This window comes from Rhineura floridana, chromosome 18, assembly GCF_030035675.1.
Source record: "Rhineura floridana isolate rRhiFlo1 chromosome 18, rRhiFlo1.hap2, whole genome shotgun sequence".
Lineage (NCBI taxonomy): Eukaryota > Metazoa > Chordata > Lepidosauria > Squamata > Rhineuridae > Rhineura > Rhineura floridana.
Genome location: NC_084497.1, coordinates 10,124,786 through 10,142,239, shown reverse-complemented (window position 1 = coordinate 10,142,239; position 17,454 = coordinate 10,124,786). Strand labels below are relative to the sequence as shown.

Sequence of the window (17,454 nt, the reverse complement as noted above, 5' to 3'; positions counted from 1 at the left end):
TCATGGCTAGTAGCCATTGATAGCCCTGTCCTCCATGAATTTGTCTAATCTTCTTTTAAAGCCATCCAAGCTGGTGGCCATTACTGCATCTTGTGGGAGCAAATTCCTAGTTTAACTATGCGCTGAGTAAAGAAGTACTTCCTTTTGTCTGTCCTGAATCTTCCAACATTCAGCTTCTTTGAATGTCCACGAGTTCTAGTATTATGAGAGAGGGAGAAGAACTTTTCTCTATCCACTTTCTCAATGCCATGCATAATTTTATACACTTCTATCATGTCTCCTCTGACCCGCCTTTTCTCTAAACTAAAAAGCCCCAAATGCTGCAACCTTTCCTCGTAAGGGAGTCGCTCCATCCCCTTGATCATTCTGGTTGCCCTCTTCTGAACCTTTTCCAACTCTATAACATCCTTTTTGAGATGAGGCGACCAGAACTGTACACAGTATTCCAAATGTGGCCGCACCATAGATTTATACAACGGCATGATGATATCGGTTGTTTTATTTTCAATACCTTTCCTAATTATTGCTAGCATGGTATTTGCCTTTTTCACAGCTGCCGCACACTGGGTCGACATTTTCATCGTGCTGTCCACTACAACCCCGAGGTCTCTCTCCTGGTCGGTCACCGCCAGTTCATACCCCATGAGCGTATATGTGAAATTAAGATTTTTTGCTCCAATATGCATAATTTTACACTTGTTTATATTGAATTGCATTTGCCATTTTTCCGCCCATTCACTCAGTTTGGAGAGGTCTTTTTGGAGCTCTTCGCAATCCCTTTTTGTTTTAACAACCCTGAACAATTTAGTGTCATCAGCAAACTTGGCCACTTCACTGCTCACTCCTAATTCTAGGTCATTAATGAACAAGTTGAAAAGTACAGGTCCCAATACCGATCCTTGAGGGACTCCACTTTCTACAGCCCTCCATTGGGAGAACTGTCCGTTTATTCATACTCTCTGCTTTCTGCTTCTTAACCAATTCCTTATCCACAAGAGGACCTCTCCTCTTATTCCATGACTGCTTTTTGAAAGTTTTTTCAAACGCTTTTTGAAAGTCTAAGTACACTATGTCCACTGGATCACCTCTATCTATATGCTTGTTGACACTCTCAAAGAATTCTAATAGGTTACTGAGACAGGACTTTCCCTTGCAGAAGCCATGCTGGCTCTGCTTCAGCAAGGCTTGTTCTTCTATGTGCTTAGTTAATCTAGCTTTAATAATACTTTCTACCAGTTTTCCAGGGACAGAAGTTAAGCTAACTGGCCTGTAATTTCCGGGATCCCCTCTGGATCCCTTTTTGAAGATTGGCGTTACATTTGCCACTTTCCAGTCCTCAGGCACGGAGGAGGACCCGAGGGACAAGTTACATATTTTAGTTAGCAGATCAGCAATTTCACCTTTGAGTTCTTTGAGAACTCTCGGGTGGATGCCATCCGGGCCCGGTGATTTGTCAGTTTTTATATTGTCCATTAAGCTTAGAACTTCCTCTCTCGTTACCACTATTTGTCTTAGTTCCTCAGAATCCCTTCCTGCAAATGTTAGTTCAGGTTCAGGGATCTGCCCTATATCTTCCACTGTGAAGACAGATGCAAAGAATTTATTTAGCTTCTCTGCAATCTCCTTATCGTTCTTTAGTACACCTTTGACTCCCTTATCATCCAAGGGTCCAATCGTCTCCCTAGATGGTCTCCTGCTTTGAATGTATTTATAGAATTTTTTGTTGTTGGTTTTTATGTTCTTAGCAATGTGCTCCTCAAATTCTTTTTTAGCATCCCTTATTGTGTTCTTGCATTTCTTTTGCCAGAGTTTGTGTTCTTTTTTATTTTCTTCATTCGGACAAGACTTCCATTTTCTGAAGGAAGACTTTTTGCCTCTAAGAGCTTCCTTGACTTTGCTCGTTAACCATGCTGGCATCTTCTTGGCCCTGGCGGTACCTTTTCTGATCTGCGGTATGCACTCCAGTTGAGCTTCTAATATAGTGTTTTTAAACAAGTTCCAAGCATTTTCGAGTGATGTGACCCTCTGGACTTTGTTTTTCAGCTTTCTTTTTACCAATCCCCTCATTTTTGTGAAGTTTCCTCTTTTGAAGTCAAATGTGACCGTGTTGGATTTTCTTGGCAATTGGCCAGTTACATGTCCGAGAGCCCACTACCTCTCTAGGTCATTGGTTCCATTGTTGTATGGCTCTAATCTTAACAGCAAAAATGCTGTCAAAAGCCTAGACAACATCCCTTTGACCAGTGGCCACCCTTTCTCCAGAACTGGTGAGCGACTCGGGTATCTTACAAAAACCTGTCACCCTCCCTCTCCACAAACCCCTGCCGTTTCCCCACAATTCCATCCCTATCAATTTGTGCTTAACACCATGGCCTTGTCCTTCTGGAGAAAGCGGTCCCCTTCTTTAAAACGTCCTCCCCTCTCGAGAATCATTCGACTTTGACATCTTTGTGTTCTAGCTCAAGTCAATTCATTTTGGCTTTATTTTATTTTAACATCCTGTCAAATTTGGGGCAAAAAATGTTCTGAAAGGGCCAGCAAAGGTCCAGGCGAGTCTCTGTTTTGCGTTGTTTTATTTGGGTCTGAGATAACTTCTGTCAAAGTTAGCTTTGGAGGAAGCTACTTCATGCTGTGTCCCCAATGCTTGCTTTGTAGTGTCTGCCTTGCAGTGCTGACCCTAGTGGCTTGCGAGGGTTTCAGACAGGCACATGCCCAGCCCAGGAACTGATGCTGGGACCTTCAGTGTGCACAGCAGATTCTGAGCTCCAGCCTTCCTTAGTGGTGGGGAACTTTATTCACCTGGAGGCTGCCTTCCCACATACCAGGGGTGGGGGTGGCCCGTCAGACTCTCTATCCTCGATCCCAGCAAGTCGTTGATCACAAGTTGAATATGAGTCAACAGTGTGATGTGGCTGCAAAAAAGGCAAACACTGTATTAGGCTGCATTAAGAGAAGTATCGTTTCCAAATTGCATGAAGTATTAGTTCCCCTCTATTCAGCACTGGTTAGGCCTCATCTTGAATACTGCATCCAGTTCTGGTCTCCGCACTTCAAGAAGGATGCAGACAAACTGTAACAGGTTCAGAGGAGAGCAACAAGGATGATCAGGGGACTAGAAACCAAGTCTTATGAGGAGAGACTGAAAGAACTGGGCATATTTAGCCTGGAGAAGAGAAGACTGAGGGGAGATATGATAGCACTGTTCAAGTACATGAAAGGTTGTCACACAGAGGAGGGTTGGGATCTCTTCTCGGTCGTCTGACAATGCAGGACACAGAATAATGGGCTCAACTTGCAGGAAGCCAGATTTCGACTGATCATCAGGAAAAACTTCCTAACTGTTAGAGCCATACGGCAATGGAACCGATGACCTAGAGAGGTAGTGGGCTCTCCGACACTGGAGGCCTTCAAGAGGCAGCTGAACAGCCATCTGTCGGGAATGCTTTGATTTGGATTCCTGCATTGAGCAGGGGGTTGGACTTGATGGCCTTATAGGCCCCTTCCAACTCTACTATTCTATGATTCTAAGCAAGGGGTATGATCATCACAGCTCAAGGATTTTACCAGCCAGGTAAAATTGCTAGAGGTGGGGCCAGTGAGGGGTGTGGGCTGAGGGGGCGTGGTCTAGGTAGGATCTGAAGGACCAGATAGGAAGACCTGAAGGGCCACATTTGGCCTCTGGGCCCGAGTTCCCCGCCCCTGTTTTAAAAATGTAAATGTGCTGCCTTCAAGTCAATTCTGACTTATGGCGACCCTATGAATAGGGTTTTCATGAGGCTGAGAGGCAGTGACTGGCCCAAGGTCACCCAGTGAGCTTCATGGCTATGTGGGGATTCAAACCCTTGTCTCCCAGGTCATAGTCCAACACCTTAACCACTACGCCACACTGGTTCTCTCACCCCTGTTTTATATGGACAATATGGTCACCTGTACGTTAAACTCTTTGTTTTGCGATAATCTGGTGACTCGAAATAAATAAATGATAGACAGGTAGATTGCCTCTGAGCAAAGAGAGGTGAAGCCATTGCGCCTGACTGAGTCGTTATCCTTAGAACAACCCTGCGAGGTTGGCCCTGCGTCATTATCCCTCATAGCAGAGGTGGCTGAGAGAGAAGAAAGAGTCGCCTGCGGCCACATTGTCAATTCATTGCACAGGCAAAATTCAAACCCAACTTCTGATTTGCCACTTAGCCCCTTCGCTAAGGGCAAATGACACATTGCTTTGCATTGGAAACACAACGGCATAATGCTTTTCATAAAGAGATTTCTCACCTGGTTTGGCTATTAAGCTGCCCCTTTTTCCTCCCCCCCCCATTGCACAGCAGGCTGAAATTGCACCATTCCAGAGCACTTCACCTGTTGAAGTTTGACCTGCCACAGGTTAACAGTGCACAGACGCACTACCAGAAGGTGGTGATGGAGAGAATGAAAGGTAACAACACATTAGCCCAGAAGTCCTATTTTTTCCCCTAATTTCCCTGCCTCGCTCTGTTTTCTTGAGCAATCCACAAGTGGCATTAAGTGTTTTTCAGTGAAATAGTTCAAGAGGGACCAGGGTTGCTTAGCAACAACTTTTAAGCGGATGGGAAGGAGAAATTCAGGGGTGAGTGTGCTTCAGGTTGACTCAGCCTGAGATCTACCCAAGGCAGGGATCTCATCCAAAACTACATCATCTGATGCAAAGAAAAAGGGAAAAATCCTTCGTTATTGAATTTTATTCCTTCTTCACAGTGCAATCCTAATCGCATCAACTCGGAAGTAAGTCATTGGGAATTCAGTGGGGCTCACACCCAGGTATTGCAGGGTGAGGATTGCTGCCGAATTATTCACCCGTTGCATTTTTCAGCAAGGTGCATTGCCTTCCAAAGCTGGCGTGGCTCGGAGGCTGGGAAAGGGGGCGGCCAGAATGACGAAGGGGCTGGAGTGAATAGTGGAGGATAGAGGGGTGTGTGTAGGAACTAGCCTACTGTACAAAGGTAAAATGGACACATGTTGCTCTGCTCTCTTTTGCCGCTGGCCCTATCCAACCCTGGCACGTGGTCCCTAGAAGGTTGTCCAAAAGGGTACCCAGGCCAGGATGAAAAAGAAAGAGGCCTTTCCTCACCCTCACATGATACTCAAACTCGGATCTGATGCTCCCAAAGTCGCTTTTGGGTTGGAGCAGAACTACCAGTCAGATTACACCCTTTTCAGGATTTTGCAGTGCACAGAAATATGTATTTTACTGGATGTTTGATTTAGGAATGCGTTGAAAAGCATTGAAGAGCGTGCACTGTACAGAAAAAGGTGCACATTTTATGTACAAAGTGTGCATGAAATGAACACAACATGCTCACAACGGGCTGGAATTTGCTGCTCTGGCACATGACGACAGAAATTTGCAAAACATTTGGATGTCCCGGTTTATACATACCGATTCATATGTGGGCTGATTTTCAGCAAAAAGCCCTCTAAGCAAAATAAAAATTGAAGATTAAAAAAGTGGGGGAGTGAGAGGAGATCTGGGGTCCATCCATTAATTCTCCTCTGTCCCTTTAACATGCTGACCAGCTCTTGGGAGACATATCATCTCCCTATCAGCCACACACCCCACAATCTTCCCACATAATGCTTGCCAGCAAAAGCACATTTTCACGTGGGGGTGTTGGGGAGTGCTGGGAAATGATGTCCCTCTCCGCTCAGCTCTCCCCCAAACTACACAGTGTTTGAATATAGAACAAGATGATCCAGACTCTGGAATCCTCTAAGCTCAGCAGATTTGGGGCAAGAGAAGTAACGTTTCTTTGTCTGCTCATGCCTAGCAATGCCAAGTGGGTACATTTCCACTGGCTCGTAGTGTACATTTAACGCTTGGTGCTGCTAGTTGGCCGAGAGCCTGGAGGGATGGAGATGGACAGAGAGCAAAAGAGAGCGGTGCCCTCCCCAACAGCCCCTTCCCAGATCTTTTTGGAAGAGGTGGCAAAAATGGGGCATCATCCAGCTGCCTGCTGGATTTGTAGGTCCTCTTGGATCTTCCTCCCACCTCCCACCTCCCCCCACCCCAAAACCTCTCACACACAGAGTGTTGAGATTGCAAATTTCAGCCTCTCAAGGGCAGAAATACATAGAGGAGACTCTTATCTAAAGAGCCAAAGAGGTCTACAAGCAAGGCCATCAACCAGTCTCTAAGGTGCCCCAGTTTCCCCCTCTAAAAACTAAAAATAAAAAAGACAAGAAAAAAGTGACCTTTCTGGCAAAAATGCCAAGAACCTTGCCTTTTTCTTTCATTTGTTTTTAAAAGCAAGATTCTAGGCCTCAGGGAAACCTTTTATTGATTTTTTGCCAACTGATAAGAAACCAGAGAATGGGGGTTCCTTTCCACTGGAAGCAAGTTAGTCATTTGTGACTGGATTATAACTGTGGCAAGCTAGTTTTATGGCACCCCCACCCCACTTTTTTTGCAAATGATATATAGCCGGGGGGGCTCAGGCTCTGAATACCGCTTACCGTGAAAACCCTATTCATAGGGTCGCCATAAGTCGGAATCGACTTGAAGGCAGTCCATTTCCATTTCCGTAGTCGGAGTAAAACTTTGTTGGGAGACAACCCTCTGAGTTTATTATATTTGTGCTGTAAATTGCTTTATTGGTTGTTGCATTGTGTTCATGCATTTGATTGGTTTTCTTGTTTTGTAAATTGCCCAGAGGACTTTTTCAGATGTGCGGTCTACAAATTGCATCGATACAAAACCATCCTGCGTGCAAAACCGTAAATGCCGCCAAAGTAACACTGCTTTGTTGCTATGACCACACATGAAAGGGGCTACTGAGGAACCTCTTTTTCCAGATAATAAGAGGCAGATCAGGGTCGTGGGAGCCCATGCTGGTAAATTTCCACTGGAAACGCTGAGACGGACTCGCTGAACACATCTTGTTGGTTGATTCTGTGGCTGGGATCTGGCTCAGAAGTGGAAGCTGCTGAAAAGACAGAAAGGGAAAGGGTGCCCTACCCCATGGAGGGGAGGTGGAGAAAGAAACAGGCCCATTCAATTGCCTTCCCCAAAAGAACCTTTTGAGCTAAGAGCTGCCTCAGCTCAGAAGCCAGGGACCTCTTTCAACAAAAAAAATCACCTTTGCTTCAGCATTCAGCACAGATAGTTCCACTGAATTAAAAATAAATAAATCAGCGAGCGACACCCTCCAGGGACAATGAGGAGAGGAATAAAGGCTGGGATTGCCATCCAAACCCTGCTGTAAATTTCCATCTCTGCCCACTTCCCTCCCCACGTGGCTGAAAGCCAGGGATCGGCAAATCTGCAAATTCTGGTTTCCCTGATTCTCATTTTTGCAAGTACGCTTGGATGAAACAGATTATCTTGATCCATTCCAGTCTGGGTTCAGGCCTGGTTATGGGACTGAATCGACCTTGGTTGCCCTGACGGATGATCTTTATTGGAAGGACAGGGGGAGTGCGACCCTGTTACTTTTACTTGATCTCTTTTGATACCATTCACCATGTTATCCTTCTGGGCCGACCTGGTGAGATGGGTATCAGAGGCACTGTTTTACAGTGGTTCTGATCCTATCTCCAGGGTTGTTTTCAGAGAATAGCATTGGGTAATTGTCCTTCGGCCCCCTGGCAGTTGTGCTGTGGGGTGCCACAGGGTACCATCTTGTCCCCCATGCTGTTTAACATCTACATGGAGCCCTTAGGAGCGGTCATCAGGTGATTTGGGGACGAGGTGTCAGCAGTACACTGAAGATACCCAGCTCTGTTTCTCTGTAACATCTGAATCGGGAGAGGCTGTGCAATCCCTGGACAAGTGCCTGGATTCAGTGGTGGGCTGGATGAGGGCCAATAAACTGAATCCTAGCAAGACAGATGCTGTGGGTTGGTGGTTCCTGAGTTCAGAGAATTAGTCAGCTGCCTGCTTTGGATGGGGTTGTACTCCCTCTGAAAGAGCAGGCCTTAGTCTGGGGGATGCTCCTGGATCCATCTGTGTCTCTAGAGGCCCAGGTGACCTCCGCGGCTAGGAGTGCCTTTTACCAGCTTCGGCTGGTAAGACACCTGCGGCCATTTCTGGGCCAGGATAGCCTGACCACTGTTGTCCACGCACTGGTAACCTCTAGGCTGGATTACTGTAATGCTCTCTATGTGGGGCTGCCCTTGAGGTTAGTCTGGAAGCTGCAGCTGGTGCAAAATGCAGCGGTGAGACTGCTCACTGGGGCAGGGTATCGCCAACATGTCACCCGCTGGCTGAAAGAATTGCACTGGCTGCCCATTAGTCATTGGGCCAAGTTCAAGGCTCTAGTTTTGGTGTACAAAGCTCTATACAGTTTGGGACCAGGATACCTGAAAGACCGTCTTACCCCTTGTATACCCAGTCGATCACTGCGCTCTGCAGGTGAGGGCCTCCTGCAGATACCATCTCATCAGGAGGTCCGTTCCGAACAACACAGGAAGCAGATTTTAGTGTGACGGCACCTCCCTTGTGGAATTCCCTCCCCTTAAATATTAGACGGGCGCCATCCATTATCTTTTCAGATCCTACTAAAGACCTTCCTCTTTCAACAAGCCTTTTGAGACTTTATGCCAGTCTGCGTCTGTGTTGGAATCGCTTTTTAATGTTTTTAAACCTTTTTAAAAAAGATTTTAAAGATGTTTTGTTTTCATATATTCTACAATCTGTTTTATGATGTTTTAAAGTGTTTTTAGTGCTTTTGCCACCCTGGGCTCCTACTGGAAGGATGGGATATAAATCAAATAATAAATAAATGACTCTTTTCAGACCTTATATTCACTTCTCCACATTTGCACGGTTGTTTTTTTGGATTTTGAAGTCTTCATGAAAATCTATCTGCATTTTAGTACCAATTTATCCTAATATTTCTTTTATGCAATTTTGCCTAATATAAACATCTTTGCTAAACATTTTCACCTCATGTAATGCATTTTCGTGTCATTTCCGCATTACAAAATTTGGAGGAGTGCTAATGGAGGTATTTTGGTTTGTGTAGTTTCAGAATATGCAAATTAGGCAAGTTTACCTTTAATGCAAACCAAATCAAATTTCTTCCTCAGCCCTACTGAGAGCACAACTCTGCAGAGCCTTCCTTCATAGGCCCTGGATTGTAGCCAACTAAATTCTACTCAGAGTAGACCCACTGAAATTAATGGACCTATGTAAGTAATGTTCTTTAATTTCAACTTTGAGTAGAACAATGGATGCCACACAGTTCTTCCCATCTTACCAATATTTTAAGAAGTCACCAGGCAGGAATTAAAACTTTAAGTGTGATGTACTTATTCACATTGGCCTACCTTACAAGGCTACTGTTAAGGAATAACAAGATGACACGTGTGGCGCTTTGAACACTCTACGATACTAGATACATCCCAAAGAGCATAAATAAAGCTTGGCATTGCGTAGTGGGTTTAGATCCGAGCTGTGAATAAGGAAATGTGCCATGAATATACTAGGGAGAGTTAAGTGAGGCCTAGTTCTCCTGGACCTCGGTCCTTTCATCTGCAATATGGGGCTAATCATACCAAGGTACTTTAACAAGGTTAAGCATGGTGGTTAGACTAGGAGGGGGGAAATCCAGATTCAAAACCCCACTGGGCCATGCAGCTGGGTGACCTTTGGCTAGGCACTATATTCTCTCCTAAGCCTACCTTACAGGGTTGATGTAAGGATAAAATGGAAAGGGGGAGAACCCTGTAAGTCCCCTTGAGGGGGGGGAAAAAAGGAAATGGACTGCCTTCAAGTCGATCCCGACTTACGGCGACCATATGAAGAGGGTTTTCATGGAGGAATATGATAAATAAATGATCTTAGTGCTAGATAGCAGCCTCCCCCAACCTCCAGATGTTGTTGGGACTACAACTCCCAGCAGCCAACATGGTCAGGAATGATGGAGGCCAGTATCTTGAGGGTACCAAGATTGGGGTAAATTGCTCTAAAATGCCTTAAAACATGCGAAGTACTATTAAAGTATTATAAAGAGAGACTTCCATAAGCACATGCATTATTTCCATACAATGGCTTTATTATATGTTGCAAAATAATAACAATAATCAATACTTGGTTTTGTCTTTTTATTGTTTTTTTTCTGTGTACAAAAAAAGAAACCAACTTTTTTAAAAAAACCAGGAAAGCAGAAAAGGACCTTGGTGCCACTTTTAAATGGTAAAACCAATAAAAGGGTGAAGAACTGCAAGATGCTGTAACTGATTTGTGAAAAAACCAACACATTTCAGCCTGCATGCACTCTAGGCCTTCATCAGGGGTTGGTTCAAAGTAAAAACACAAATATTAGAGATTCTTGGCAATATGTTGAATAGGAGGCATTATCAAATATTTAATGTATTGTGAGAGAGCTCTGAAATTTGTTTTCACTTTGAATTAAGCCCTGATGAAGGCCTAGAGTGCATGCAGGTTAAAACATGTTGGTTTTTTCTTTTTACAAATAAAATCACTTACAGCATCTTGTGATTTTTCACTCTCTTTTATTGGCTTGGCTTGGATGCTTAGTTTTCTGTATTGTAGCTTTTAAATGGTAAGTTTTGACAATATGGAAAAAAGCTTTTTTAAATATATATATATATATATTTGTAAACAACTTCATGGCTCAAAGAATCTTCTCCATTATACAATTATTACAAAAAAAACATTTTATGAATAAGTTAGATCATATTCAAATCAGCTTAAGGGGTTTTTATGAAGCCTTCCTCTCCCGAAAAGCACAAAGGTTTGTCTAGAACAGTGTAGATTGCTAAAATGGAAATGAAACAGTAAATAACAATGATTTTGTAAAATTGTTGTTAAAAACTATGCTCTGTTAAACACGGTCTCAGAAAGAAGCAGCAAAGCGGAATCTCACAGTATTTTTTCTCTGTCCTTTTGGATAGTCATTAAATATCTATTTCCAAATTTCTAGAAAGTCCCAGTATATAGATATATCTATATATATCTATATATATCTATATATATAGATATAGATATATAGATATATATACACACACGTGTAATATACACAATATATCTTTGTATCCAACTCTCATTTGCAAAAATATTATATAGAACAAGTTTTATTATATAAAGAACAGAAACTCGTTTCTTTTTAATAATTTCCCTCCAAAAAAATATTCAGTTGCCTGACACACACAATTACAGTTTTTGAGATAAACCCTCATATCATTAACTCAGATCCACCCACAATTTTGTTGGTTACTAGAGGAATGAAGACTTATTTTCCCCTAGCTGATCTTGGTCAGAGATTTGAAGGTTTTGGGAACTGACTCAATGATGGGGAGAAAACAGGCCCCCCTCTCTGGTGCCATCCTCACCATGACGTGGATTCCCAAGTCATACAAGGTTGACGATATTACAGACAGATACCCTGTAGTAACTGCCCGATCTTAAGGTAAAAGCATGAATTTTGGATCACCGTCAAAAGATGCCAATATCCTTGCAGAATAAATGGGAGTCACAGGAAGGAGAACATGCACTTTGTGGCCAAAAGCTGAACTGTTGTCTCCGCGGTGAGTTAGAAGTGGGTGCCTTCACAATGTCCTGATGAAACCATCCCGCATGGGCAGAGATCCTAAACAGCACTCCTACGGTACCAGACACAAGAGGCAGGCGCCCAGTCTGAATTCCTCCGACAAGAAGTGTTTGGGTGGATGGGATCTTGCCCTGTCACCGAACCAGGCTGGCCCTCTCCAGTCACTGCAGCCACTCATGAGGCAGGCTTAGGCCTCAGCTCCTGGTAGGGTCCACACCAATCATAAAAGTTTCTAGCAGAAGCTAAGATGTGTCTGCATCCCAGGGACAAAAGGAAAACAAATTTTGTATTTTGAGAAAACATCTCCTGGACTTGGGTCAAGCTGATCTCACCTTCCCCATTTTTTGTGCTGTCGGGAAACGCTTATTTCCTCCAACACCTGGGATGACCCTTCTGGATTTCTCCGACTCTTAAGTTCCTGGTAGCTGATGCTGTGGAGCTCTGATGTGGCATTTCCCAGAGCCAGTGTTTTGAAATGGCCACAAATTTTTTTTAAAAAAGGACAAGACCCCCCCCCCTTCCCCAAAGCTATATTGCCTGGATTGGAGGGAGGGGCTTTGCAAGAGGTTATTTCAGATTACAGCAGGCCCAGATTCCTGAAAGGCAGACGAGTTTTAAAGAGCAAGGAAAGGAGCCTGGCTTTCAGAAGAGGTTGAAAAAGTGGCCACTCTTGAGTGGGCAGGAATAACTGCACACTCAAAAATTGGAGGTGAGGCAGTGTGTGCTTTTTTGGCACATTTTCCCCCTCCTGCCTGAAAACAGAGCTAAAGTTAACTCCCTCTTTAGAATTAAAGTGACCTCCCTTTTAAAACTATTTTTCTGTGGTGCATCTTTGGGATGTTCACACACACACAGACAAAAGCAAGAGTGAACAATAATATCCCCCCCAACCGTTAACACCCCCGTTTCTCACAGAGATTAAGGGTGCTGATGAATGAGGCAACCAAAGCGGCTAACACTGAAGCCAGGCTCCTGGACACTTGTCTTGACAAAGGCATCATTTTGGAAGAGGGACCTTTTAAAAATAAAAATATACAAATTGGCAATTGACAAAAACTGGCAGGCGTGTATATATATATATATATATAAAACTTGGGTAAAGCTAAACAAGTGTCTCTACTGGGACACAAGCTTGGCCAAGAGAGATCAGCCATGCTGAGGCTCCCCACAGCATATGGCTAACTTTGCATGTGGGGAGGGACTAGTGATCCACCAACCCTACCGCAGGGACACAGGTAATCTGCCTGCCGGTTGAATTGGGATATACACAGAAGCCCTCCATTTCCACTCTAAGTTGAACCCATGGGGGCAGGGAATGAAAAATAGGCAACTGTGTGTGTGTGTGTATATATATGTGTCATTTGCTGGCACTGAAAAATAAGCAAACTTTCCTTTCTTTAATTGTCTTTAATATCCAGAGAGAGACAGAAAAAGCGCTTATAAAATGCTGAGGATTAACACCACACCGGACCCCCCTTTGGGCTTGTACAGCGAAAGTGACAAGACTTCTCGCTGGGATTCCATCCTCGCGCCACCAGGCCCCTGAAAGCATAGCACCTGGCTCTCAACAGAAATCTCTGAAACTCTTCCCTCTTCCTCTCCTTTGGAAATTGTTCACAGGTTTGCATCTGCCACTGGTGGGGTAGGTGCAGGCTCTGAGGCTCCAATTTCAGTGCCAAGACTGGAACTGCTGTTGGTCATATTCAGCTATTAGTTTTTTGATGTGGGCCAGTTTGTTGTGGAGGTATTCACAGCGATTTTTCTCTTGGCTGTAGTTTGGGTTAGTCTGCAAGGAGAAATGTTGATGGGGGGGGGGAAGAGAAGAGGGAGGACAATTTTAGTATGGAATGGACAGGAAAGCAAACGCCTCAAGGTTGGGTTTGAATTGCTAGTCAACTGCCCCACTCTACAAATTTAAAAGTGACCAGCTAGATAACCTCTGAGAAGCCCACAAGCAGGGCATGAAAGTAATTGCCTATCCCCACCATTATTGCTCTCTTGCACTTGGTACTCTGGAACAGACTGCCTCTGAACGTAAAGGTTATTAACCATTATGACAGATGTCTCATCCAAGCTGTTCCCCAACCCTGGTGACCTCCAGATGTTTTTAGCTTACAAACCCCATCAGGACGGGTTAAGCAGTTTCCCCTAGCAGTCTGCCATTAATCCAACTGGGGTTTTCTCAACTGCTAAAAGTGAAAATTTTCTTTCTTGAGAGTTTTCTCAGTTGCTAAAAGAGAGAAGGAGACACAGAGGAAAAATCTGCTTCATTGTGACCAAGACTCACTTTTTTAATTTTCCGGTATTCTTGCAAGATCTGATCGTGAATTGTCTGAAAAAGAATAGACACCCCCGGTGATAAAAAAAACCGTAGCACCATTGAAAAGGCTAGCAAACTGAAAATCAAGCAGGAAGCGTGTAATGAGTGGGACGCAGCAACTTGAGAAGAAGCCACCTTAAGAAAACCAATTTTTTATTTCTTTGATAACCTCCTTGTCAGATGATCGATTTTTCTACTTTGGTTGCTTTTCCGCATTTTGCTTTGACGTTTGTTATGATGTTGTGGTTCTAATCGACATTTTGTACACCACAGAGATATGTATATATTTTATTATGAATTTGTGGTATAGGAATGATAAAGCAGTAATAAATACTAAACAGCCCCCTCCCCAACCAGAACAATTGCTTCTTTAGGCTGCAGGTTCAGTCCCCAGCAGCGTCTCCAGGTAGGGCTGGGAACGTCTCTTGCCAGAAACTCTGGACAGCCGCTGCTGCCAGTCAGTGCAGACAATACTCAGCAAGATGGACCCCCAGTTTCAAACTCCCATCTGCCCACCTTGTACTCCTCGGAGCCCTGCAGAAGCTGTTTCAGCTGAGAATCCAACTGCACAAACCGCCGCGTGACCCGCTCGATGCGGGCGTGGAGGTCGCGGTATTCGCCATACTCGGCGTTGAAGTCGTTCTTATAGCTCTGGCGTTGCTCTGGGGAGGAGATGGCACCGTATTTGCTGGAAGGGAGAATGGAAAGATGAATGGCCCCTCCCTTAGCATGCTTAGAACTCCAACTACAAATTATTATTATTATTATTATTATTATAGTCTATTTATACCCCACCTTATGGCCAAAAGGCCCTCAAGGTGGCGAAAAACACAGTACAGGAATATATCAATAAAACAATACAATTTACAAAATTAAATAACAAATAACATTATTAAAAGAATAAAAATACAGCGTGGTGCAGGCACCTGGAGCGGCGGAACATCTCAATACCTCCAAATGTCGTCCGGTTGGCCTTTGGTGTGACCCAGCAGAGGTGCTTTCATGCAAAGCCGCAGGAAAAAAAGGGCACACGTTTGGGAATGACTCTGCATGTACTCAGAAGTACTCTCCTCTTAAGCCAGAGAGAAAAACCACTCCTGACAATGAGAGACTTCATTTCCAGGGCCTGAATTTCACTTCTAGAACAAATGCCGACATGGGGAACCTGCCAGGCTCCTTGGCCGTTGCTGGGATCCAACTCCCAGCAGCCCGCGTGGCCGGGGTCAGAGATGGCAATGGGAATTGGAGTCAAGCAGCATCTGGAGGAGCATAGAGGTTCCCCACCCTTGCTGTACAGGGCCAAGAGTCCAGTGTAATTTGTTTCTGGGATCACATTAGTAGTGAAAACCCTCAACACCTAAAATGTAAATGTGCTGCCTTCAAGTTGGTCCCGACTTATGGCGACCCTATGAAGAGGGTTTTCATGAGGCTGAGAGGCAGTGACTGGCGCAAGGTCACCCAGTGAGCTTCATGGCTGTGTGGGGATTCGAACCCTGGTCTCCCAGGTCGTAGTCCAACACCTTAACCACTACACAACAACGTAGGCCTCAAATATTTGAAAAACTGCCTCCATCCCTACCAACCTTCTTGGCTGTCAGGATCTGCAGAGGGGGCTCTCACGGTAGTTCTGCCGCCTGAAGAAGTGGGAAGAATGCCGGCCTGGGTGAGGGCATTCTCTATGGCAGCCCTTCCACTGTGCAACACCCTTTCTAAAGAGATGTGCCTGGTGCCTTCATTGCGCAGCTCTTGACTCTGGCCTTTGACAAGACTTTTTGTGGGCATGTGGGATCCACCCCTTTTTGCTCAATTTATACTGTTTCGTTTGGAACAGTTTTACACATTTTAATTGTGATGGCTTAACTTGTTTTTATACGTTGTTGTAACCTACCCTGGGGACTTTCTAGCAAACAGCAAGTAAGAAATCAAGAAATAAATGCATTTAAACAAAAGCAAACAAATAATCCAGTAGTCAGCTGCAGCTCTTTGGGATCAGGTTGTTAAGCCTCATCAATCCTGGCAGTTGATCAGTTTCTGGCTGTGGGCCATACTTCATTTCCACTTTTGCATAAACCCACCAGCCAGAAAAATCTTGTAAAGAAAAAAGGTTTTAAAAAAGAAAAAAGAGAAGATTGCACACAAGGTCCCAAATTGTTAAGAACGCATGGACATACTTCCCGTATCAGAGCAAAGGCCCATCCAGTCCACGAGGAGGACCCAGTTGTCCACTGTGAAAAGCGGATGGACCTTTGCTCCCAAAGGGCTCTTCTTACATTTAAAACAGCAGCAGATCTGTCAACACTTACAGCAAATAATCTGGCGTTTCCGATGTTGATGTCGGAACACTGGAGTTGTTACATGTCCCATTTAAACCTGGAAAGCAGAGAAGGAAGGGGAGGGAAATCAGTCCGGATGCTGGTGCCCCTGGAGCCATGCTGCAAAACCCGTCTTCAAAGAGGTGCATTTATAACGCTGCGGTGTGCAAGTTCATAGTGAGGACTCTCAGTGCAGGCTGGAAGAAATCTTCCTAGAGGGGTTAGCAAGAATCGTAACAAAGCCTCTCTGCCTGGGTGCCATACGAGTGCCTGTAGGGGGGGAACTAAGTGCACCGTGAGAAGCAGGTCCCCAAATGGAATATGGGTTGCCCTCGGCTGCCACCAAGTGGTTAGACTCAGGAAACAGCACTCCACCCCAGAGAAGCCTTCACCAATCTGGTGTCTTCCAGACATTTTTGGTCTATTCCTCCCAACAGCTGCAGCCAGCATAGCCGTGTTTGGGCCTGATGTGAGTTTTAGCCCAAAAGACCCAGATGGCAGCAGGGTGGCGAAGGCTGGCCTACCTTCTGGCAACAAACGTACGTGTAGATATTTAAGGGAATGGCTACAGCTGAGTAGAAAGGTGTCTGTTTCACATTCAGAAGGCCCCATTCAGAAGGTTCAATTCCCAGGCACATCTCCAGCTATGGCTGAGATTTTCCCCTGCCTGAAACCAATGGTCTGAGTCAGGATAAAATGACTTCCTATGCTCCTACTATTGTTTCTAATTTGTTAGCGTAAAATATTCTATATAAGCTGCCTCGAGTGCAACGCCATCACAGAAAGGCAGGCTATAAATGTCTTGATGAAGAAAGCTCTTCCTCCTCCATTCTATCTTAAGCCTTCTATAAACTGCCGCAGGAGACGTTTCATCAGGCCCTAAATCTCTCTCCTGGGTCCTTGGGTTTTTTTCCTCTGCACAACTGAAGACATGTGTTGAACTCAAGAAGTTTGCAACATTATGGTTAGTCCTAATTAAAAAGCTGCCTTTTTGCAACTGCAGCCACTCGGCAGGAGGTGCAGGAAGGGATCCTGGATCTCTTTTTCCACATGTCCCAGGGTAGTGACCCGACGGTGTCCACATGCCTGGGAGGGTCTTGGTTTGTGCTACGACTTCAAGCCCAGAACAGTCAAAGCGCAGCATGGCATACTGCCCATGCCAGCCTGGCAACATGAAAAAGGTCTCGTTCTGTCTGGAGAGCCCGCAGGAAAAAACACAGGAAGTGGCCTTCTGCAAGGCCAGATTGTTTGTCTATCTAATTCTATTTAGTCCACT

At 44.7% G+C, this 17,454-nt stretch overlaps 1 protein-coding gene across 1 annotated transcript in view; it reads right to left on the bottom strand.

Annotated features, from left to right (window-relative positions):
* Window positions 1-11,006: 11,006 nt before the first annotated feature.
* The window catches only part of ELL (elongation factor for RNA polymerase II), a 63,190-nt gene continuing 56,742 nt past the window's right edge, over window positions 11,007-17,454 (bottom strand). Inside the window, exons 9-12 of the mRNA XM_061600749.1 lie at window positions 16,170-16,236; window positions 14,383-14,554; window positions 13,834-13,878; window positions 11,007-13,332 (exon numbers count right to left, since the gene is read on the bottom strand). Coding sequence (XP_061456733.1) covers window positions 13,216-13,332; window positions 13,834-13,878; window positions 14,383-14,554; window positions 16,170-16,236 — 401 coding nt within the window. The 3' untranslated portion in view covers window positions 11,007-13,215. The remainder of the gene's footprint in view (window positions 13,333-13,833; window positions 13,879-14,382; window positions 14,555-16,169; window positions 16,237-17,454) is intronic.